General features: G+C 43.3%; 1 protein-coding gene and 1 pseudogene across 10 annotated transcripts in view; one reads left to right on the plus strand and one right to left on the minus strand.

The window, feature by feature from the left end:
• LOC142489279 (sterile alpha motif domain-containing protein 5-like) overlaps positions 1–20,028 on the plus strand; it is a 67,842-nt pseudogene that overhangs the window by 43,228 nt on the left and 4,586 nt on the right.
• LOC142489277 (HEAT repeat-containing protein 5B-like) overlaps positions 1–20,028 on the minus strand; it is a 69,248-nt gene that overhangs the window by 21,928 nt on the left and 27,292 nt on the right. For 6 of the 10 annotated variants that reach the window (XM_075589760.1, XM_075589758.1, XM_075589759.1 and 3 more), the window contains 9 exons: positions 19,250–19,499; positions 14,843–14,998; positions 13,870–14,120; positions 9,085–9,196; positions 6,576–6,675; positions 3,627–3,736; positions 3,085–3,248; positions 2,124–2,298; positions 423–528 (listed from right to left, as the gene is read on the minus strand). In XM_075589760.1, coding sequence (XP_075445875.1) covers positions 2,194–2,298; positions 3,085–3,248; positions 3,627–3,736; positions 6,576–6,675; positions 9,085–9,196; positions 13,870–14,120; positions 14,843–14,998; positions 19,250–19,499 — 1,248 coding nt within the window. In that variant the 3' untranslated portion in view covers positions 423–528; positions 2,124–2,193. Of the gene's footprint in view, positions 1–422; positions 529–2,123; positions 2,299–3,084; positions 3,249–3,626; positions 3,737–6,575; positions 6,676–7,450; positions 7,523–8,307; positions 8,453–9,084; positions 9,197–13,869; positions 14,121–14,842; positions 14,999–19,249; positions 19,500–20,028 lie in introns of those variants that run through there. The other 4 variants (XM_075589761.1, XM_075589762.1, XM_075589765.1 and 1 more) reach the window with 3 other exon arrangements.

A 20,028-nucleotide genomic window follows, 5' to 3' on the forward strand; every position in this document is an offset into this window, starting at 1 on the left:
ACACTTTATTCGAGCTTGGCTAGTCCCACGAATTCGGGTATACCCGGGTGTATTGAGGTTTGTGACTGTTTTCTGCCCGAGTGCATTGAGTTATTTTCCAAGCAGGGATTGAAGCATTTTATTCCCGCTGGCTGCAATACTGCACAGTACATATATATATACTGCATTACAATTCATGAATTTATGCCATCTGGTAGACACGCGAAGCATTGCAGCCTATTAAATCCTAATCATTATCATTTAACAGATCAGCCGCCCATCAGCCAGGCATGAACCCAGGCTGGGAAGGCAAATGCAACGGGGCTTGTCAGAGGTGAGGAGCGGCGCATTCCAGGTATCTGCCAGGTACATACCGGGTATTTGCTCGAATAAAGTGTGTCGGTGCAGTTACATGTTATTTATCAGTATGGTATTGTCCCTACCTTTAGTGCACTAAGCACAGCTGTGAAAATATTCAGCTGCACAGCCTGCTGGCGAACTCCTTTAGCTTGCTTGACACATTCAGCAAAATGATCCAACATTTGCAGCCTGTAATAAACACAAAAACCCAACAGCAACTTGTTGCAATGGGTCTTACACAGCAAAATTCGACACTAAACAGACCATTCTTTTCATATCCATCATTTATTATTACTACCCGTAGGCACAATGAGAAAGCAGGAATTGCAGCAGCATCTGAACAAAATGGCCAAGTAATGAAAAAGGAGACCACATTATACAGATGTAGCAAGAGTAATTGTTTCCCGGCACCGGGGCAAGCTGAAGTTGTGCGTACCACCTCGTCATCAGTCGATTACATCAGGGGGAGTGACGGCGCCTGTGCATTGGAGTGGAAACCTCACAGCTGTGTCTGTAGTTGCATCAACTCCAATGCACAGGCCCCGTCACGCCCCCTAACTTAATCGACTGGTGACTAGGTGGTCTGAATCGACAGAGCGTGCTGTGTGACCAGAGACTACTTACCATCCGAACAAGCGGCGTTAGCCGACATGGAGCAGATTGCTGTATTGGGATGTTGCTCACAGTGCGATTTTACTCTGCCAGATTGTAAGTGGCATTTTATTTTTGGGTAGTAAACCTTTTTTTTACAGTACTTCACCATATTGTGCTATTATTAATTTTCAGGACCGGTTTTCTTCTCTGTTCATTGAATTGGACATTCACCTCTGATTTCGACCTAGTAGAATAGTCTTCATTTTCCCTTTTTACTATTTATTTAGTATGTATATCTTTTTCCTAGTTATTTGCGCTTCTGTCATTTCTCTTTATATTTCTCTCTTGAGGATCTTGTGGGACCTTAGATAATAAGCAGCACCTACTAGGAGCACTATTACATGTTATATTATTCTCACGTGTAATTTGGAGGTGTTACAGGTGTGCACACCAATTCTTTTGAGAAATATATATATATATTTAGTAACTGGGCTTTGTTTTATAAATGCCAATGTTAAGAGTTACATAGCTGAACGCAAAGTAGGAGCAAATTTGAACGTGTCAACATTGCAGGAAAAAAAAAACTGCAAAAGGTATTGTTTAAAAACAAAACAAAAACACAGAACATTAAAATAAAACAATATTAAAATTCAACGGCAAGAGAGATTTTTTTTTGAAATACAACAAGAAATTATGTTTTTAAATTGATGCTCTAAATGTTCTTCCAGAACGGAGAATAGGCCTGATCTCCCCCCCTGCTCGCGCCCCCCCACCCTCCTCCCACTCGGCTCCGGCATCAAATGACGAAGCAGAGCCATGTGACGTCATGTTGCCATAGCAACACAACGTCACGTGACCCCACAGCGTCATTTGACGCCGGGTTGCCATTGAGTCATATTGCTGGAAGCCAAATCAAGGTAAGGGAATTTACAGAGGCCTTGTGCGGCCCCCTAGCATTTAATTTAAATGCATTCGGGGAAGCACTGGGCCTGTGTAAACACGACGTCCCCCCTAGGGGGCGCACCCCCCAGTTTGCGCACCCCTGGTTTAGAGCTTGAACTAGCATCACATTTTGCTAGGACGTCTCCTTTGCATAAACTCTGCCTTCAGTAACACTCACCTGAAAGTGACCCAGTTGCTTTAGCAACTGCTTTCCAATTTGCTGCCGCAAATTGAAATGCCACACTGACCTGTGCTTGGATGACACGTGAGGGAACACCACCCCAAAGAGAGCCACAGAAGCATTGATCACAGACACTCCTAGCGGGAGGGGGCCAGGCCAGCTTCTCCGGCTGGGATGCGCAGATATATTGAGGAAGGGTCATGTTCTAAAGCCCCACTTCCAGATGCACTGTTGGGCTGGAGCTGCACAACATGCAAATATCAATTAATAAAAGCAGCAACAGAATAAAACATCTGTGTCACAATCCCCCATAAACCCTCTCTGCCCCCTCCCCCCCCTTGAAGGTTGCGAGTACTGTACCAACCAATGAGAAAACAATTCTCTGGTCTTAAGATGGAAGCTGTACAGCCAACTGGGAAAAATAAGACTGACCTTACAAGAAACAAGCCAAAGACAAGTCTTAGGCCTTGTCCAGGGTGGCGCTGAGCGGGCGCTCCCGCTGGCCGCGATGAAACACATTGCTGCAATGTGTGTGGCCAGCGTGAGCGAGCGTGGCGCTTACCTGCTTGGCGAGACAACCAAATTTGATATAGCTGCTCACTGATGCGTCACGTGAGCAGCTCGCCCAATGAGGGCGAAAGAATAGGAATAATTATAAAGAATTCTAAAATACGAACGCTGAAAGGGGGATGACCCAATCTGGTCTGTTCCATCACAGGGGTAAAATAACCAGAATTATACATGCCCACTGAGTCAAATGACAAACTGGGAAACTGGAAATGTAAGCAGAGATAAGGGTAGTAAACCCCATCATACACTTCCAGCGACAGTGCCTTTTCACAATAAGCTTACAAAAATAATTTAACACTCATTTCGGTACGATTGTTTTGTGAAGGCATTACCCAGCTTTAACTTGGTTCGTTCAATTTGGGACCACACTGATCATGCAACAATCAAGATCATTCGCTACCTTTTGTAAGGGGAGGGGGGTGAGAAATATTGTTTGTCACTCCACATCAATCCCATACCTGATCTTCAATGGATTTGTGGTCAGTCTCCTGCAGCCACGAGCCAAGCAGCACACTGTCATCATAGTGACACAGAGAGCGGAGGAGGGATGTGGTGGTATTGGAAGAGTTGTCGGTTAAGGTGAACTCTGCCACTAGCTCACGAAGAAGCACGTTGAAGTTTCCTATACAAAAGAATGGATATTTAGGTATACATGAATATTTAGAAGAGATAAGAAAACTGTTAATAAATTAAAACAAAATACCATTGCAGATACAAATTAGAGGCTCATTCTATGTTCCTATCACACAGGATGTGAGAACTGGGGGGGGGGAGGGGAGAGGAGAGGGGTAGGGACCTTTATTCGTGAATACCAAGGTCAAAAACAAGAAGTTGAGAATGACAATTCCAATACGAGAATCTTGTCACATTTTATTGTTTCTTCCTGAGGCTCAAAAACATTGTTGTTCCCAGTTAAGATCCTGGAGCTAGAAGTCCACCAAGTTTTCTATATCAACTTAGCCATTCTTAAAAAAAGAGAACATTAAGAGGTTATCTTTACCTTCATACGTCTTGGGGGGCAACAAAGCCAAAATGTCATACAGCCTCAGACGGACCATTGCAGCACTTGCCTTTAGATGTGTCCCATGTGCTTTAATTACAGAAAGGATGCTATAGAGTTAAATCAAGAGGGGAAATAAAAAGTTTGCATTAAACACAATAAATGATTTCAGAAGGACAGTTTATACCGAACCAGGCTCTCTTATTGCAACTACAAATAAAAAAAAATCTAAACTCTCTTGAATAGTCAACAGGTTTATTAGATGTTTGAGCACAGCTTCAACAGTTTCATTCATTGGTTCGTAACTCTGTCTTCAAGGCACAGTAGCTGGACCAAGCTTCCAGTAGCATCAGATTATATTCTAATAATATTTACACCAAATTCATTCAGATGTGACTGGCACAATCGGGTTAAAAAAAAAAAAAAACAAAAAAAAACAGTGTACTGGTCCCTTGGAGCAGCTGTTCCAGGGACCATACAGCGGTGGCAAGTGTGAGCAGGTGGTTTCTTTGGCGTCTCAGATTGCTAATCTGAAGAGGCAATTTGCAACATTGAGGGCCATTGACAATCTTTAACAGAGTTTAGTGCTCACAAAGCAAGCCCTAGCTGGGACTAGTGTTGCAGATGGTGGAGCTGTGAGTGAGGAACAGGTAGGTAGCTGGGTAACAGAAGAAGAAGCAGGGGCAATAGGGAGAGGCAGGCCAGTTCTGAGTTGACAGATCCCAATAGATTTGCCAGATTGAGTGAAGATATTAGGTGTGTCATGGCAGGAATGGCAAGGCTGGGGAGACCGATTCCTTTAGCAGCCCGGGGAATTGTTCATCCAGCACAGAGGACAGGATACTCAGAACAAAAAAGTCTTTGGTGGTAGGTGACTCCATTATTAAGAGGGTAGGTAGAAATCTGTTGTTGTGCACACATGAACAGAACCAACTAGTCTTCCGCATGGCAGAAAACTAGTTAGTAAATATATCTGTTGTATCTGTGGTTCCTTAGGGATACAGTATGGCTGTGAACTACTGGTTTAACCTAACCCATTTTTTCCAAACGCCTAAAAACACTTTGCAGGACACACAGTACGAACAAGAATACTTTTCTCTTCTAACCAATTATATGCGGATGTGGCAAAATAATATATTCTATAAAATAATAGTGGAGCACACCTGTGTGCCTCTGGTAACACATGTGTATTGTGACCATATATCAGATGTAAACAAACATTGGTGACATCACAGTATTATCAGCCACACAGGTCATTTCAAAACTACTTTTGTCATTTAGAAAAGAATAGAAGGGGGAAAAAAAATGACACTAACTTGTGATTGGTGCCAATAATTTAATTAAAATAATCTCCTAAAAGCTTTTTTCACCCAGTTTAGTAGTGTGAATAGACCTATATTTTCCGATAGCAATGTAACTTCAGTTTCATGGACAATATATATTTGGAATGGTCTGCAGTTCAAAAATTGCTCATTAATATATTTACTTTATAATGTTACAGGCGGTGATCAATAAAAACAGAATGGTATATTCTATATTCAAGCAGTGTGAGAGGGTAGCATTTATAATAAAATGCAATCTAGTCCAGGGGGGCGCAAACTTTTTTCCCTGCGCCCCCGACGGCTGTCCCCTCACTCCCGCGTCCCCCCCAACCCCAACTTACCCGCGCTCCGGCGTAATGACGTCACGTTGCCATAGCAACGTGACGTCACATGACCCCGCAGCGTCATTTTGACGCCGCGTTGCCATGGCGCTGCAGGGAGGAAGCCGCCGGAACCAAGGTAAGTTAGGTTTACAGAGGCCCTGCAGCTCCCCCGGCACTTAATTTAAGTGCCTTCGGGAAGCGCGCGGGGCCTCTGTAAACCCCGCGCCCCCCGTCGGCAGTGTCGCGCCCCCCCTGGGGGTCGCGCCCCACAGTTTGCGCACCGCTGATCTAGTCAGTAGTTCTGACATCAGTGAAACACTCCACTATTTGGAAAACAGAGTTTCATTAGCTTGTTACACTGAAGTATAGATGCAGCGGCCGTTATTCGAACAAATCTCGAAATGGATTTCGAGATCTCACCGTGATCCGCACAAGTTTTGCCGGGCAGACTATAATGGCCCATCGGATTAACACAGCAGGGGTCCCTGCTGTGTGAGTCCTACCAGGGTCTGCCTTTCTGTAATAGACGCACAGTAAGAGATAGGCTGAATCAGTCACACTCACAGTGCGCGCCTCTCACAGGCGATCGCGGGGGGTTTATTTAATTTTAAACATTACAGTAATGTAGCAGGGGGTCTCTGGAGCTGAACCGCATTGATTTCAAGTCCGGGGACACCCTACTTCCCAAGATACAGGCCCCGTTATGGGGTGCCGGTATCTCTTATGCATGTAAATGTCTCGCGTCACGTGATCGGGACATTTCCATGCATAGGAGATACCGGCACCCTATAACGGGGCCTGTATCTCGGGAAGCAGGGGATCCCCGGACTTGAAACCAATGCGTTTCAGCTCCGGAGACCCCCTGCTACGATACTGTAATGTTTAAAATTAAATAAACCCCCCGTGATCGCCTATGAGAGGTGCGCAGTTAGTGACTGATTCAGCCTCTTACTGCGCGTCTATTACAGAGAGGCAGATCCCGGCAGGATTCACACAGCAGGGACCCCTGCTGTGTTTATCCGATGGGCCGTTTGCAGCGGCAAAACTTGTGAATATATCGCAGCCTACACGCGGCACAACACAAAATGTACCCAGGTAAATGTTCGGATAATGGCCGCTGCATCTGTAGTAGTTACCAACTATTTGTCTTTTCCACCAAATTTCCCTGGTTCCAATTACAAGCACGCAAAAAAATAAATACAAATTCAATGGTGCAGGTTCCTGATTTAAATGAGATTTAGATGTAAAGACTAATTAAACTGCATAACTTAAGCATTTTATGCAGCCATGCCCCAATTACTTACTGTGACATCATGGTCATGGCACATTCAATGGGTGTCATCAACTTCCTGATCACATCCTCAGTGAGCAGCTCAGGGCAGTGAGCAACAAAACTCCGCATAGCTTGAAAAAAAGTCAATGTTTCATCAAAATATATTAACATAGATGATTCATGATTTAGTCTGCTGTACAAATGGAAAACATTTAATTAATGGCATTTATAGATCCAACTGAAACATTACTGAAATTAAAAAAACGTGTGTATAATACACAAAACAATGTGTATACTATACATTTATACACACATATATACACACATATATACATACATATACACATATATATACATACACATACATATATACACACACACATGCATACATCTTTATAGCGCCCATCCAAGTACATAGCGCTTTGCAGTAGTAATACACCTGACATCATAATAAGATACATGATAGGAATAAAAGTAGACATTAGGAAAAGGAGTCCTTTCCCCGAAGAGCTTACAATGCTTACATATTTAAATACAGGTCTATTTTTTTATTTATTTTTTATTACTCAGACTAGACCCATATTAGGCTGTGATACCTTTTAGCGGACAAAGAGTTTTTCATAGATTAAGTTAGTGTACAGAGGTTTAATTTTCATTGTACACTAGAAAAATAAACTTTTGAAGTTTCGAAAGCTCTGTACACTATAATTTCATCTATGGAGGACTCTGTTTTTCCACTAAAAAAGGTATCACAGCCTACAACACATTTACACTTCTCCAGCACCAATGCGGCTACTAAAACGTTGAACTATAGAATTACCCAATTAAACATCAATTCATTTTTATTCCTAAGTCGGACTGCACCAATAAGGAAATCGGGGGTGTACCATCCTGCTTCTTACCACAGAGAGCTCCAGCGCGATCTTCCAGAGTCACCTGCCAAGTAAAAGAGTCTCCTCTGGCTTTCTCTGCCTCCAACTCTTTTTTTTTTTTTTTTTTTTTTTTTTTTTTTCAATTTATTTTTATTGTTTTAGAGAGACATAACAAATATATTGTCCATACAACAAAGAGCATTAACAGTTCGTCATCTGAAATAAAATAATTGATATAACACGCGTCTCTCATGAGCTTAACAAAGGATAGAGAAGAACGTAGAAAAGAAGAAAAAGAAGGGTGGGAGGGGTGGAAGGGGGGGGGGGGGTAGGACGAGCCCATTTGTCTGGTATTTCTGTATTTATTTATATAAATGATATATATTTATATATATTTCCCTAGTTTCCTGGCCATATTTCCCAAATTTTGTGAAATTTGTCAGTTTTCTGGTTCAACTGTGCTGTGAGGAGCTCCATCATCTTTATTTCCCTTAGTCTCCGTAAGACAGTCTGCCTAGAAGGCGCATTCACCTTTTTCCAGTCAGCCGCAATAGCACAGCGGGCAGCTGTCAGTACATGAGTGATCATCTTACTTTCTGCCGTTCCTAATTCATCTATTGGTTTGGCCAGCACCATGGTCAGCGGTTCCACCTCAACCTCCACCCCCAAGTACTCTCTGATCAATCTTTGTATCATGACCCAGAATATCTGAATTTTTGGGCAACTCCACCAAATATGAACCATATCTCCTTTTTGCCCGCATCCCCTCCAGCACAAATCCGGGAACCCGGGGAAGATCTTAGCCAGCCTACTCGGGGTTAGGTACCAATGAAATAGAATTTTATAAATATTCTCTTTGATAGTGGTACAGATTGACGTTTTTGCAGCTACCTCCCAAATGTCCTCCCAGTCTTCTCTATCGATCTCTGTATTCAAATCTTCTGCCCATTTGCCTCCAACTCTTTTAAGGAACGAGGAAACACATTTCGCCAAAGCAGAAGCATCTTAGGGAGATGGTATCGCACAACTGAGGGGCCTGTGTAAGTTTGAGACAAGAAATTGGTGAGAAGCCATAGGGACTATAGCAATGGACTGTGAACGGAAAGGATGTGAGCAGACAAGACTTGTCTCCATGTATGTTTGGCAAGGATATGACAAGCTTTTACTACAGAGAAGAACAAAAACAAACAAGTACTCACAACACTCACATTTATTTGTAAAAATGCGGGGACTATGGGGAGCTAAATAAGAGGGAGCTTCAGACGGTATAACCAGTGCAGTACTCAGCTTACAGCAGCCCATCTATTCAGGTTCTGAGAGAGAGTGTTAGCTTGATGATAAATCCAAAGGAAGTAGGTTTATGGATCAGGCACCACATTATATTATCACTAACCCAACTACTCTGTTCCCAAAAAGCGCCTATGAGCGATGCACACTTTTCCATTATCCTTTTCTATTATTCCAAGTTACAGAAATTCAACTTTTGCCATAGAAATGAGTTACATAGCAAGACAGGGATTCATCCGGCTGTGATGCAATTACCAACGGATTGGGGTGCGATACCCCGATGAACCCCAGCCAAAGGCAGGTATTCCTTGTGCTTGGTTTCTACTTTGTGCATCTCTCAAACAGGAAGGGTACAGAGAAGATGCAGAGCAGCGTACGTACCTAATGTCATTAGAGCTCCAAGCAATAGCCATCCAGCCTGCGTGCGTTGTAACGATAGCCTGCTATTTTGTGAAGCAGTGCGTAACAAGTCTTCGGCTATGCTGACAACCATCTGCAACAACAAAATCAAAATAATGAGATGGACTTCATACAGTATACAGATTGGCAACAGTAATACTCAGGAACCAGAATAACCTTCACTAAACTGCTGCAGTGCATAATAGCATGTGTTGGATTGCTTAGCATGGGTTTAGTTGCCATGGAAGTGAAGAGACCTAGAACATGAGCACAAAGTAGATTGCATTTGAGAAATAACTTGGAAATTAGGTCAGAAAGGTGAGGAAGGGATGTAGATTGGCAATATTGCAGAAATGGAAACAAAATTTGGCGAGGTACCGATTGTGAGGGGTGAGGGAGGAGTACAAAAATGACACCCGTGCATCTAGCTTGGAGTCTACAAAGTATAGTGGAGACTTACAATTCAATTGAGAAATTAGGTACAGATGTAGGGTTAGAAGGAAGGGAACTGATAAGCTCTGTTTTTGACATGTTAGGTTAGAGATGATAATGGGACATCCACGAGCAAATAGCAGAAAAACAGTTACACACAATTGGAATGAAAGAGGAGAGGTCAGGAGATGAGAGGATTGAGAGAGAAAATTGTAGAGGGGGGGTGAGGGGAGAAGATGGGAGACTTTCTCCTTGGTAACTGGTGTGGATGTGGCTTGACAAAGTCGTGTCGAATAGCGTTGATTTAATCTCTAAAGTGGTTAGGTAGATCTTGAGCTATAAGGCCAGAAGTGGGACCTTGGGTGGAAGGACAAAGAGAGTTGAAAGTTGAAAACAGACATTGTGAATTGGTGGATAGTAGATATGTGAGAGTAAAAGTAGTTTTGTTTAGAAAGGATTTGGGCAGAATTACAGGCAAAGAGAATTAATTTGCGGTGCATAAATCAGCTTTAGAGAGTGATTTCCTCCATTGACATTTAGTGAGGGAACAGAGACGACAGAACATAATATTAAGCAAGTAACCATCACAATGTGAAGCAGAGCTGGACAACCGCTCAGAGACCAAAGAATGAGGTCAAAGAGGAAATAAGAGGAAGCTGGAGTATTAGGGTTATCAATAGGAATATTAAAGTCTGCTAGAATGAGTGAGGAAGTCAGGAATGAGCAGGTGTGGAAGCCAGGCAACAAAATTGTCTGCAATACGGAGAGACAGGGGAGTGTTTTTTTCAAATGAGGGTAACGAGAGGGAAGGACAAGGGGGTATTACTTGGAAAGTGCATCAATGAGAGAGAAGAAGGCCTCCTCCACCATGTCTGCTCCCTGGTCAGGGGTATGACTAAAGGAAAGGCCACTGTAAGACAGTGCAGCAGGTGAGATAGTAACAGGTGGCGTTAGCCAAGTTTCAGTAATGTCTATTAGGCTGAACGAGTACGGTATATACACATATAAATACAGGCATACCCCGTTTTACGTACACCCGCTTTACGTACACTCGCAAGTACGTACATTTATTTTTAGTTACACCATACCCCTTTGTACGTACGCATGCTTCGTGAGTACGGACACCAGGGGGCGGCGTGCGTGCGTGCGCACCTCTCATCAATACTGCAACCTCCTTCATTGTGGTCCCTAACTGAGTGGGAGTGCAGGTAAGGGGTAAGGGGGAACGGGGCCAGATGGCAGGGGGAACGGGGAGATCGGGCGCACCATCAATCAGCTGCTATAGCAGTGATTCCGCCCGCACTGCAGCTCCTGGCTTTTCTCCCTCCGCTCTCCTCCTCCCTTCTCCCTCCTCCCTCCTCCCTCCTCAGAGCTCGCTCTAGCCTGCTGCTGCTGTAGAATGGAACTTTGCATGTGAGTTACAGGCTACGGGGAGGAGGAGGAGGTGCTCTTCTACTGCATTCTGTGCTTGTGTGTGTGTCTGTCTGTGTGTGTGTGTGTTTCTGTGTCTGTGTGTGTGTGTTTCTGTGTCTGTGTGTGTGTGTTTCTGTGTCTGTGTGTGTGTGTTTCTGTGTCTGTCTGTGTCTGTCTGTGTGTGTCTGAGTGTGTCTGCCTGAGTGTCTGAGTGTGTCTGCCTGAGTGTCTGAGTGTGTCTGCCTGAGTGTCTGAGTGTGTCTGCCTGAGTGTCTGAGTGTGTCTGCCTGAGTGTGTGTGTGTGTGTCTATCTGAGTGTGTGTGTGTGTCTATCTGAGTGTGTGTGTGTGTCTATCTGAGTGTGTGTGTGTCTGTCTGAGTGTGTGTGTGTCTGTCTGAGTGTGTGTGTGTGTGTCTGTCTGAGTGTGTGTGTGTGTGTCTGTCTGAGTGTGTGTGTGTGTGTGTCTGAGTGTGTGTGTGTGTGTGTCTGAGTGTGCGTGTGTGTGTGTCTGAGTGTGCGTGTGTGTGTGTGTCTGTGTGCGTGTGTGTGTGTCTGTGTGCGTGTGTGTGTGTCTGTGTGCGTGTGTGTGTGTCTGTGTGCGTGTGTGTGTGTCTGTGTGCGTGTGTGTGTCTGAGTGTGTGCGTGTGTGTGTCTGAGTGTGTGCGTGTGTGTGTCTGAGTGTGTGCGTGTGTGTGTCTGAGTGTGTGCGCGTGTGTGCGCGTGTGTGTCTGAGTGTGTGCGTGTGTGTGTCTGAGTGTGTGCGTGTGTGTGTCTGAGTGTGTGCGTGTGTGTGTCTGAGTGTGTGTGTGTGTGTGTCTGAGTGTGTGCGTGTGTGTGTCTGAGTGTGTGCGTGTGTGTGTCTGAGTGTGTGCGTGTGTGTGTCTGAGTGTGTGCGTGTGTGTGTCTGAGTGTGTGCGTGTGTGTGTCTGAGTGTGTGCGTGTGTGTGTCTGAGTGTGTGCGTGTGTGTGTCTGAGTGTGTGCGTGTGTGTGTCTGTCTGCGTGTGTGTGTGTGTCTGTCTGCGTGTGTGTGTCTGTCTGCGTGTGTGTGTCTGTCTGCGTGTGTGTGTCTGTCTGCGTGTGTGTGTCTGTCTGCGTGTGTGTGTCTGTCTGCGTGTGTGTGTCTGTCTGCGTGTGTGTGTCTGTCTGCGTGTGTGTGTCTGTCTGCGTGTGTGTGTGTGTCTGTCTGCGTGTGTGTGTGTGTCTGTCTGCGTGTGTGTGTGTGTGTCTGTCTGCGTGTGTGTGTGTGTCTGTCTGCGTGTGTGTGTGTGTCTGTCTGCGTGTGTGTGTGTGTGTCTGTCTGCGTGTGTGTCTGTCTGCGTGTGTGTCTGTCTGCGTGTGTGTGTGTCTGCGTGTGTGTGTGTCTGCGTGTGTGTGTGTCTGCGTGTGTGTGTGTCTGCGTGTGTGTGTGTCTGCGTGTGTGTGTGTCTGCGTGTGTGTGTGTCTGCGTGTGTGTGTGTCTGCGTGTGTGTCTGCGCGTGTGTCTGCGCGTGTGTCTGCGCGTGTGTCTGCGCGTGTGTCTGCGCGTGTGTCTGCGCGTGTGTCTGCGCGTGTGTCTGCGCGTGTGTCTGCGCGTGTGTCTGCGCGTGTGTCTGCGCGTGTGTCTGCGCGTGTGTCTGCGCGTGTGTCTGCGCGTGTGTCTGCGCGTGTGTCTGCGCGTGTGTCTGCACGTGTGTCTGTGTCTGAGTGCGTGCGTGTGTCTGTGTCTGAGTGCACGTGCGTGCGTGACAGAGTGCGTGCGTGACTAAGTGCGTGTGCATGCGTGACTGAGTGAGAGTGCGTGAGAGATTGTGTGACTGAGGGAGTGCGTGAGAGATTGTGTGACTGAGGGAGTGCGTGAGAGATTGTGTGACTGAGGGAGTGCGTGAGAGATTGTGTGACTGAGGGAGTGCGTGAGAGATTGTGTGACTGAGGGAGTGCGTGAGAGATTGTGTGACTGAGGGAGTGCGTGAGAGATTGTGTGACTGAGGGAGTGCGTGAGAGATTGTGTGACTGAGGGAGTGCGTGAGAGATTGTGTGACAGATGGAGTGTGTGCGTGACTGAGGGAGTGCGTGCAAGCCAAGCTGATCAAGGACCTGAGTAAGGCCGTGCGTATAGTGCCGGCGATGCCACCCAAAAACAAACACATTGCCGCCGCCGCGTGCGCTTATAGTAAGCGCGAGAGCGGCAATGCGACGGAGCGGACTTTGGAAGCCGGGAATATTTGATTTTCAAGGGCTGTCACCTCATGTGACAGCCCCTGAACAAATCAAATGCCCGGGAGCATATAACTTTCGCTAGCTATGATGGGTGATGTCGCCGGTCGCGGGCACTATACGCACGGCCTAAGGAAGCACAGCATTGTAAAACACTGTACAGTACTGTACAGTATTGTACTGTACTGTTTTCACCAAAGTCACAAAAAATAAGTCCCAAAAATATATCAGTCAGTCAAATAAATGCACCTCACCTTCATGCCCTTTCAGTAAAAATACTGTACAGTAGAAGATATGCCCTCTCCTTCATCCTTCCCACATATTTTTAAAATAATTTTCCATTCATCCATGTTGTATCTGTCAGCACATAAGAAAAATCAGCTGACATTAAAGATTTTATTTCAATAAAGCCTACTGTATTTATTTTGGTTACAAATGCATTATTTACATCAGTTATGCACATATATGATGTTTGCAGTACAGTACATGCATTGTAAAGTGGAAAAAAGGTAGTGCTTCACTATAAGTACATTTTCACTTTACATACATGCTCCGGTCCCATTGCGTATATTAAAGCGGGGTATGCCTGTACACACATGCACACAGTTTGTGAGAGACATAAACAATGAGCAATATTTACCAAGCGGTGCTAAGCTGCAAGGCTTACAGTAACCTAGTAATTATGGCCCATTAAGTATTGAAAGACCAGATACATTTTGTTTCTTACCTTTCCTTTGGCGTGAGGAATACCCAAAGGACACTGATGTACACCGCCTAGTAGAGCAGCCATTGCAAAGCTGTAACCGCTAACCGCTTCAGGGGAATTCTTCAAGTTGTTTAGTCTTTCTACACACCTGTCCAGCAGCGGTGTAAGCTGAAAGGGTAGTGCCACAGCAACACAGCGCAGGCACCATGCAGCTGCGAGTCTGGCTGCCATGCTGGGGTGAAGGAGGACAGACGTCACTGTGTCCAAAAGTCCTAAATACAAACGGCAAAAGGTTGAAACACTTCATAGCAGTGCAAAGGGGAAACACGAAGACAAACTGCACTCACATGGTAGTTTCAGCTTTATGTGCTAAGCAGTTTTCTTGATTTGGCTTGTTTTAAAAATAGCCTTTGGGGCAACGCAGGTGTAGGCTGAAGAGGTTCAACATAGAGGGGTGTTAGGCCAAATAACAGGTGGATTCTCATATTTCTTCATATCCTCTTAAGGACTTTAGCATGCGAGAACGTATTTAAGTTTTCTGTTTTTATCCCATTATTTTCTGAAACGGTCTTTGAAACGCTTTTTCTTTAAACAATCACTTTACCACTTTTCGTACATTATACCTAAAATGGAATAAGTACTGTTTTGGAGCTCTAATTGAACCTTGTAACCTTTTAGAAGAGATAAACTGTATTTTCTGACACATTTTGCTACATTGTTACATATTTTTTCAGTAAACATGGGCTGTGAACTCCAGGGAGCAAGCCCTTCATTTATTCTTAGTGGTGGCAGCGTATTGAGTTTTTTTGGGGAGATATTGCTCGTTTTGAGGGCCTTGCGGGAAGGTTGGCAAGTCAGCTGGACCGCCAGATGTATTAACCCTTTTCACACACAGAAATCATGTGCTCAAGGGTGCGGCGTACGTGACAAATTCTTATCAATACAATCTACTGTTTGTATAAATTACGCCTGCTGTGCATCTGGCTGCAGTTACCTATAGAAGGCTCCAGTATGAGAGGTGATGCTGTGGAGTTCAGGCTTTGTACCAGACTCCCCAGCTCCTGCAGGGCACACACCATGACATGCTGAGTGGCAGAAACGTCGGCAGATCCGCCTTTATTTTCATTGTTGGCATCATTCACCACAGCTTCTAAACAACAACAAAAAAAACACGAAACAGCACAATTACACCGCAAAAGTTGATATGTCATATCGAGCACGACCATAAAAAGGATCTAAATAAACAGGAGTAAGATTCTAAATTGTTTATGCCAATATTGGGCATTACATAAAATGTAGGACAGTGCAACAAATAAGGTTCTAAGAAAGAGTAATCGTATCAGGCTAGGAAATTCAGCTGTTCCAGTATTTCCATGAAGGGCCGCTGCTCTGTAAATGAAGATAAAATCCTGGTAACCAACCAACCGGCAAAAAGGTGCAATCCCTTTTAGGATGAAAGTGAACGAAAGGCAATTACATTTTTTAGAGGCCATATTTATGAAGCAGTGCTAAGCAATAAAGCACCATCCTGCCCATTCAAGTAAATAGGAGTGATTTACTTAAAAATAAATATAAACAAACACTTGTACAGTACGTATTTGTATGCACTTTTTAAAGTTAGGTTGTAAACATGGTGAGCGGAGACAGAGGACGAGGACGTGTTGAACAGGGGCCTGCGCGGCTAACTCCCTCCTTCCTTATCTTTACTGCCCGTCAACAGGGACATGTGTGAGCTAGGGGTAAAGAAAATGGTCGAATTTCAAGCTCTCCATTGTTCAGATTCACCCATTGAAAAAGAAAACTTCGCTTCATTTCCAATTAAACCCACACAGCCAAATGTTTGCTATAATCATGGCCAGTGTTCGACAAACCTATACATTTGCTCGCCCCGGGCGAGTGGATTTAACCCCCGGGCGAGTAAATATTGGCCCAAGCAGCACACGTTCGGTACTAGGTGGCGAGTAGATTTTTTTGTGTGGCGAGTAGATTTTTTGGTGATTTGTCAACCACTGATCATGGCAATTGAAGAGAGTACAGGGAAAACGGCGGTGCATCTGCTGCTGCTGCTGCTGAAGATTGGAAACCACAAACTGCAAACCACAAAATATCCTAGGTGCAAAAATTTATTTTAGGGCATAGTAACAGCCAAAAAGAACACTCTGACGCGTTTCCCGTGGTATCCCACGCTTTATCAAAGAGTAAAATCACTTACAACGATCACATACTTAAATACCCACAATTCCCTCTCCTCTCCTATGACGCTGTGTAATTTGGGCCAATCGGAAGCGTGGGAGGCGTCACTCCCCTCTAGCTGGTGTAAGGCACATTAGCTTGAAGCAAACCCAGCTGTGCTTCACAGTGCAATTGCATGGGAGGTGAATGTATCCTCCCCTTGATGACGCGACGTCCCTTCTGGCCAATCATAGGCCTTAAAAAACGGGACGTCCTAAATGTAAACAAAGACTGACTGACAGCTTTATCCAAGAAAAGGAAATGGTGGGTATACTCCTAAGAACAAATAACATTAGGATCATCGCTCAAGACACATTAAATCAGTATGTCTAGCACTGTTCAACACTACAATATATAAAGGAACAATGATCCATATAATGAAGTAAGACAATTAAAAAACCACTATAAACACTATAGTGGAGTAGTACATAAAAACACACAAATTGCTGTGTATTACCCTCACAGTACACAAAGAAAATATATACAGTTAGAACCTAAGTTAGGAATAATTGCCACATATGCATGATATCTAGATCATGCTAAATCTTTCTAGTTAAACATAATGATATTCAAAATGACATTGTAGTTTAGCAGGATAGGGTCCTATGGACTATATGGTTACAAGAAGATCAAAAATGATTGTACCATCAAACACGGATCTAGGTGCAGTACAATTTACAAGTTTAAGCTAAGATAAGGAATTAATTTCAATACATTTGTATTCTTGAAATAAGGACACTTAGCCTTGAATATCATTTGATTAAAATAATCAATTTGATAAACTCATTATACCGTGGTGTAACTTTCAATATTAGGTATAATTGGATCAAACAATATTGCACGTATTCCAAACTTGTGTCTTTTATAATCACAGACTCTTTACTTAAGTCATTCTTTTACCCTCTTTATAAAAAATGCTGCAGTTCCCAGTCTACATTGAGCCCTTGAGGGGTCCTGGTATTAAATTGAAACATCCAATACATCTCACGTTTATTTAAGATGTTTAGCCTGTCACCCCCTCTTTTTAACATTTCTACATACTCAATTGCCATGAATTTGAAATTTAATAGCCCGCCCTGGGGACATTCTACAAAATGTCTTGACACTGGATGTTGTATGTCTTTGATTCTGATGTATCTCACGTGTTCCATTATTCGCTGTTTTAATGGTCTTATTGTCCTGCCAATGTATCCCTTAGAGCATTTACACCAAATATAATAAACTACAAATTGTGTATTGCAATTTATGAAAGTACTGATCTCATAGGGTTTTTTTAATCTGTGAACTTCAATGTTTTTGGCTGGCCTTGCATATTTGCAGATCTTACATTGGCCACACCTGAAAAAGCCTTTTGTTTTTATCAATGTAGTAGTTTGAACATTGGGAGTAAAGAGACTGGGGGAAAGATAATTTCCAAGTGTTTTTGCTTTCGTAAACACTGTTCTTGGACCTTGTTTGATAAACGGGATCAAATCATTGTCAAGGTGTAAAATATTCCAATGTCTGCTTATGATGCTCTTAATTTGTTGTGCTTGTGTGCTATATTTAGTTATGAAAAAAGGGGTTCCCAAGTCATTTGTGTTTTGATTCAAATTCCTTTTAGCCGTCTTTTTAATTGTTTTAGCCCCACAATTAGCAATAAGACAATCCCTATTTGATTTTAATGCAGATTCAAAAGCATTTTTTAGAGTTAGTTCATCATACCCACGTTGTTTAAATCTCTCAGTCAGGCTCCTAGAGTGGTCAATGAATGTCTCATCCGAAGAACAAATTCTTCTAAGTCTCATATATTGACTTTTTGGAATGCCTTTTATTAATGGCCTTGGATGACTGCTGTCAAATCTCAAAAAAGTATTCCGTGAATTGATTTTCCTGTACACCTCCATCTGGATGGTACAGGATAAATCAATATATAAATGTACATCTAAATAATTTATACTTGTGGGGTGATTTTCAAATGTAAAGTTCAGATTAAACTGATTGGTGTTGAGTATATCGATGAATGTACCTAACATATCAATAGTACCGTCCCAAATGAGGATCAGGTCATCGATATATCTCTTATATTTTGTGGTTTGCAGTTTGTGGTTTCCAATCTTCAGCAGCAGCAGCAGATGCACCGCCGTTTTCCCTGTACTCTCTTCAATTGTTCCTTGGTAGGAGCACGCAGGACAGGACCAGGATATCCCCAAGGTCAGCAGTGAGTAATCCATTTACTTCATTTATGTGATCAGTCCCACACACGGTTACCTAGACCACCACATAAGACTTACCTATATGGCTAGTGGCATAATCTATGGGAGTGTGTTTAACATTGGACTATCTGGAATCCTGAGTCTTATGAACTGTCCTATGCTATGAAGATGTTTATATTATTATATTTTTATATCATGATCAAACATTGCCTACTCCTGGTTAGCATCACAAGTGGGAATTAACCCTCCCCTTCCCTTTCAAATAATCATGGCAACAATTCTTTAAAGGAGACAATTTCATTGTTATGTTGTTAAAAAAAAAAAAAAATAGCATGTTAATTGAGAACGATTGTACCTAAAATCTTAGCAGCTTTCAGTAAATCTGCATTTATGGGCAATTGAGAACACAGAAACTACATTGTACGTATCCCCAATTCTTAAATTCAAGTGGCAAAAAGGCAAATCATATTTCAGCCTTTGATTGTTGTACTTTTTTTTTACATAGTTACATACATAGTAGAGGAGGTTGAAAAAGACATATCCATCAAGTTCAACCTATGCTAATTTAGGATGACAAATACTTATCCTATATTTGTACTTGCAGTTTATTGATACAGAGGAAGACAAACAAAAAAAATGATTTAAAGCACACAATCATCCTTGTAACTAGAGACTTTTCCCCCCTTATTCATCCTACCTGGGCGATGAGGTGTGTGTCCTCCTTGACGACTCTCAGGATTGCCTTCCACATAAATAGACTGTTTACACTCCATAAAAAAGTTATACTTGCTGATGTCTTTACTTGAGCGCTATAACATTAAACTGCTGTACCCCTCCCAACCCCAACTCCTCACTCCATTCCCTCATTATTTATGTATCCTTACCTTTACATCCCCCCCTCCCTCTTTTGTTATACCTTGAAAACCTCAACAAAAACAGGACGATAAAATAAAAAATAAACACAATCATCTTACCCACGGATTTCATCTGCTTACTGATGGCCTGGCAGATCTCCTTAGCCGCTGCGTTTTGGGCTTTCTCCCCTAGTAGGCTGCCCACGGTGGCTCTCAGGATAAAGGACACGCACCTCCGGGAGTACACGGCCTCCACATGCGTCTGGGTGGCACGGGGGTGTGAGAGCAGGTCAAGCACGTGAGACAGGAACGTGGCAAAATTGCGCTCCAGCCACTCGCCTCCTAGTGTCGTGACAAAAATCACGTACGCCTGTGACCAACAGAAAAGTCAAGTAAACAAGTCACTTTAAAAGGATGTTATTAAATAGAAACAGTTTTAAGAAGCATTACATGGACTGTAAAAAATAAAAATATTAAATATATATATATATATTATATATGTAGAGGTATCAGTACCGTGTTAGCCGAGCTTCAATAATCAAAAAATAAATAGACGATACCGTTCTGTGGCTAACGAAATGCTTTTATCTGTGCGAGCTTTCGAGATACACTGATCTCTTCTTCCGGCGATGTTACAATGAATGAAGCAAGCAAAGGGTATACTTAAAAACAGTGTCTCTAGGAATGTTATCTGTGCTCGTCCCTCCCCCGTGTGTGGATGTGATTTATGGCTAGAGGTGTTAAATGGCTCCTGAAAGTTAGTGATGTAAGAGTGTGTGTGTGAATCTGTATGAATATAAATGAATGGAGAGCCCACAGTGTATACAGTGCTTTACAAAAGGTGTGTGTGGAGTGGGAGTTAATATAAATGACTAGCTGAGAGACCCGGCGTTGCCCGG

Source organism: Ascaphus truei, chromosome 3, assembly GCF_040206685.1.
Source record: "Ascaphus truei isolate aAscTru1 chromosome 3, aAscTru1.hap1, whole genome shotgun sequence".
Taxonomy (NCBI): Eukaryota; Metazoa; Chordata; class Amphibia; order Anura; family Ascaphidae; genus Ascaphus; species Ascaphus truei.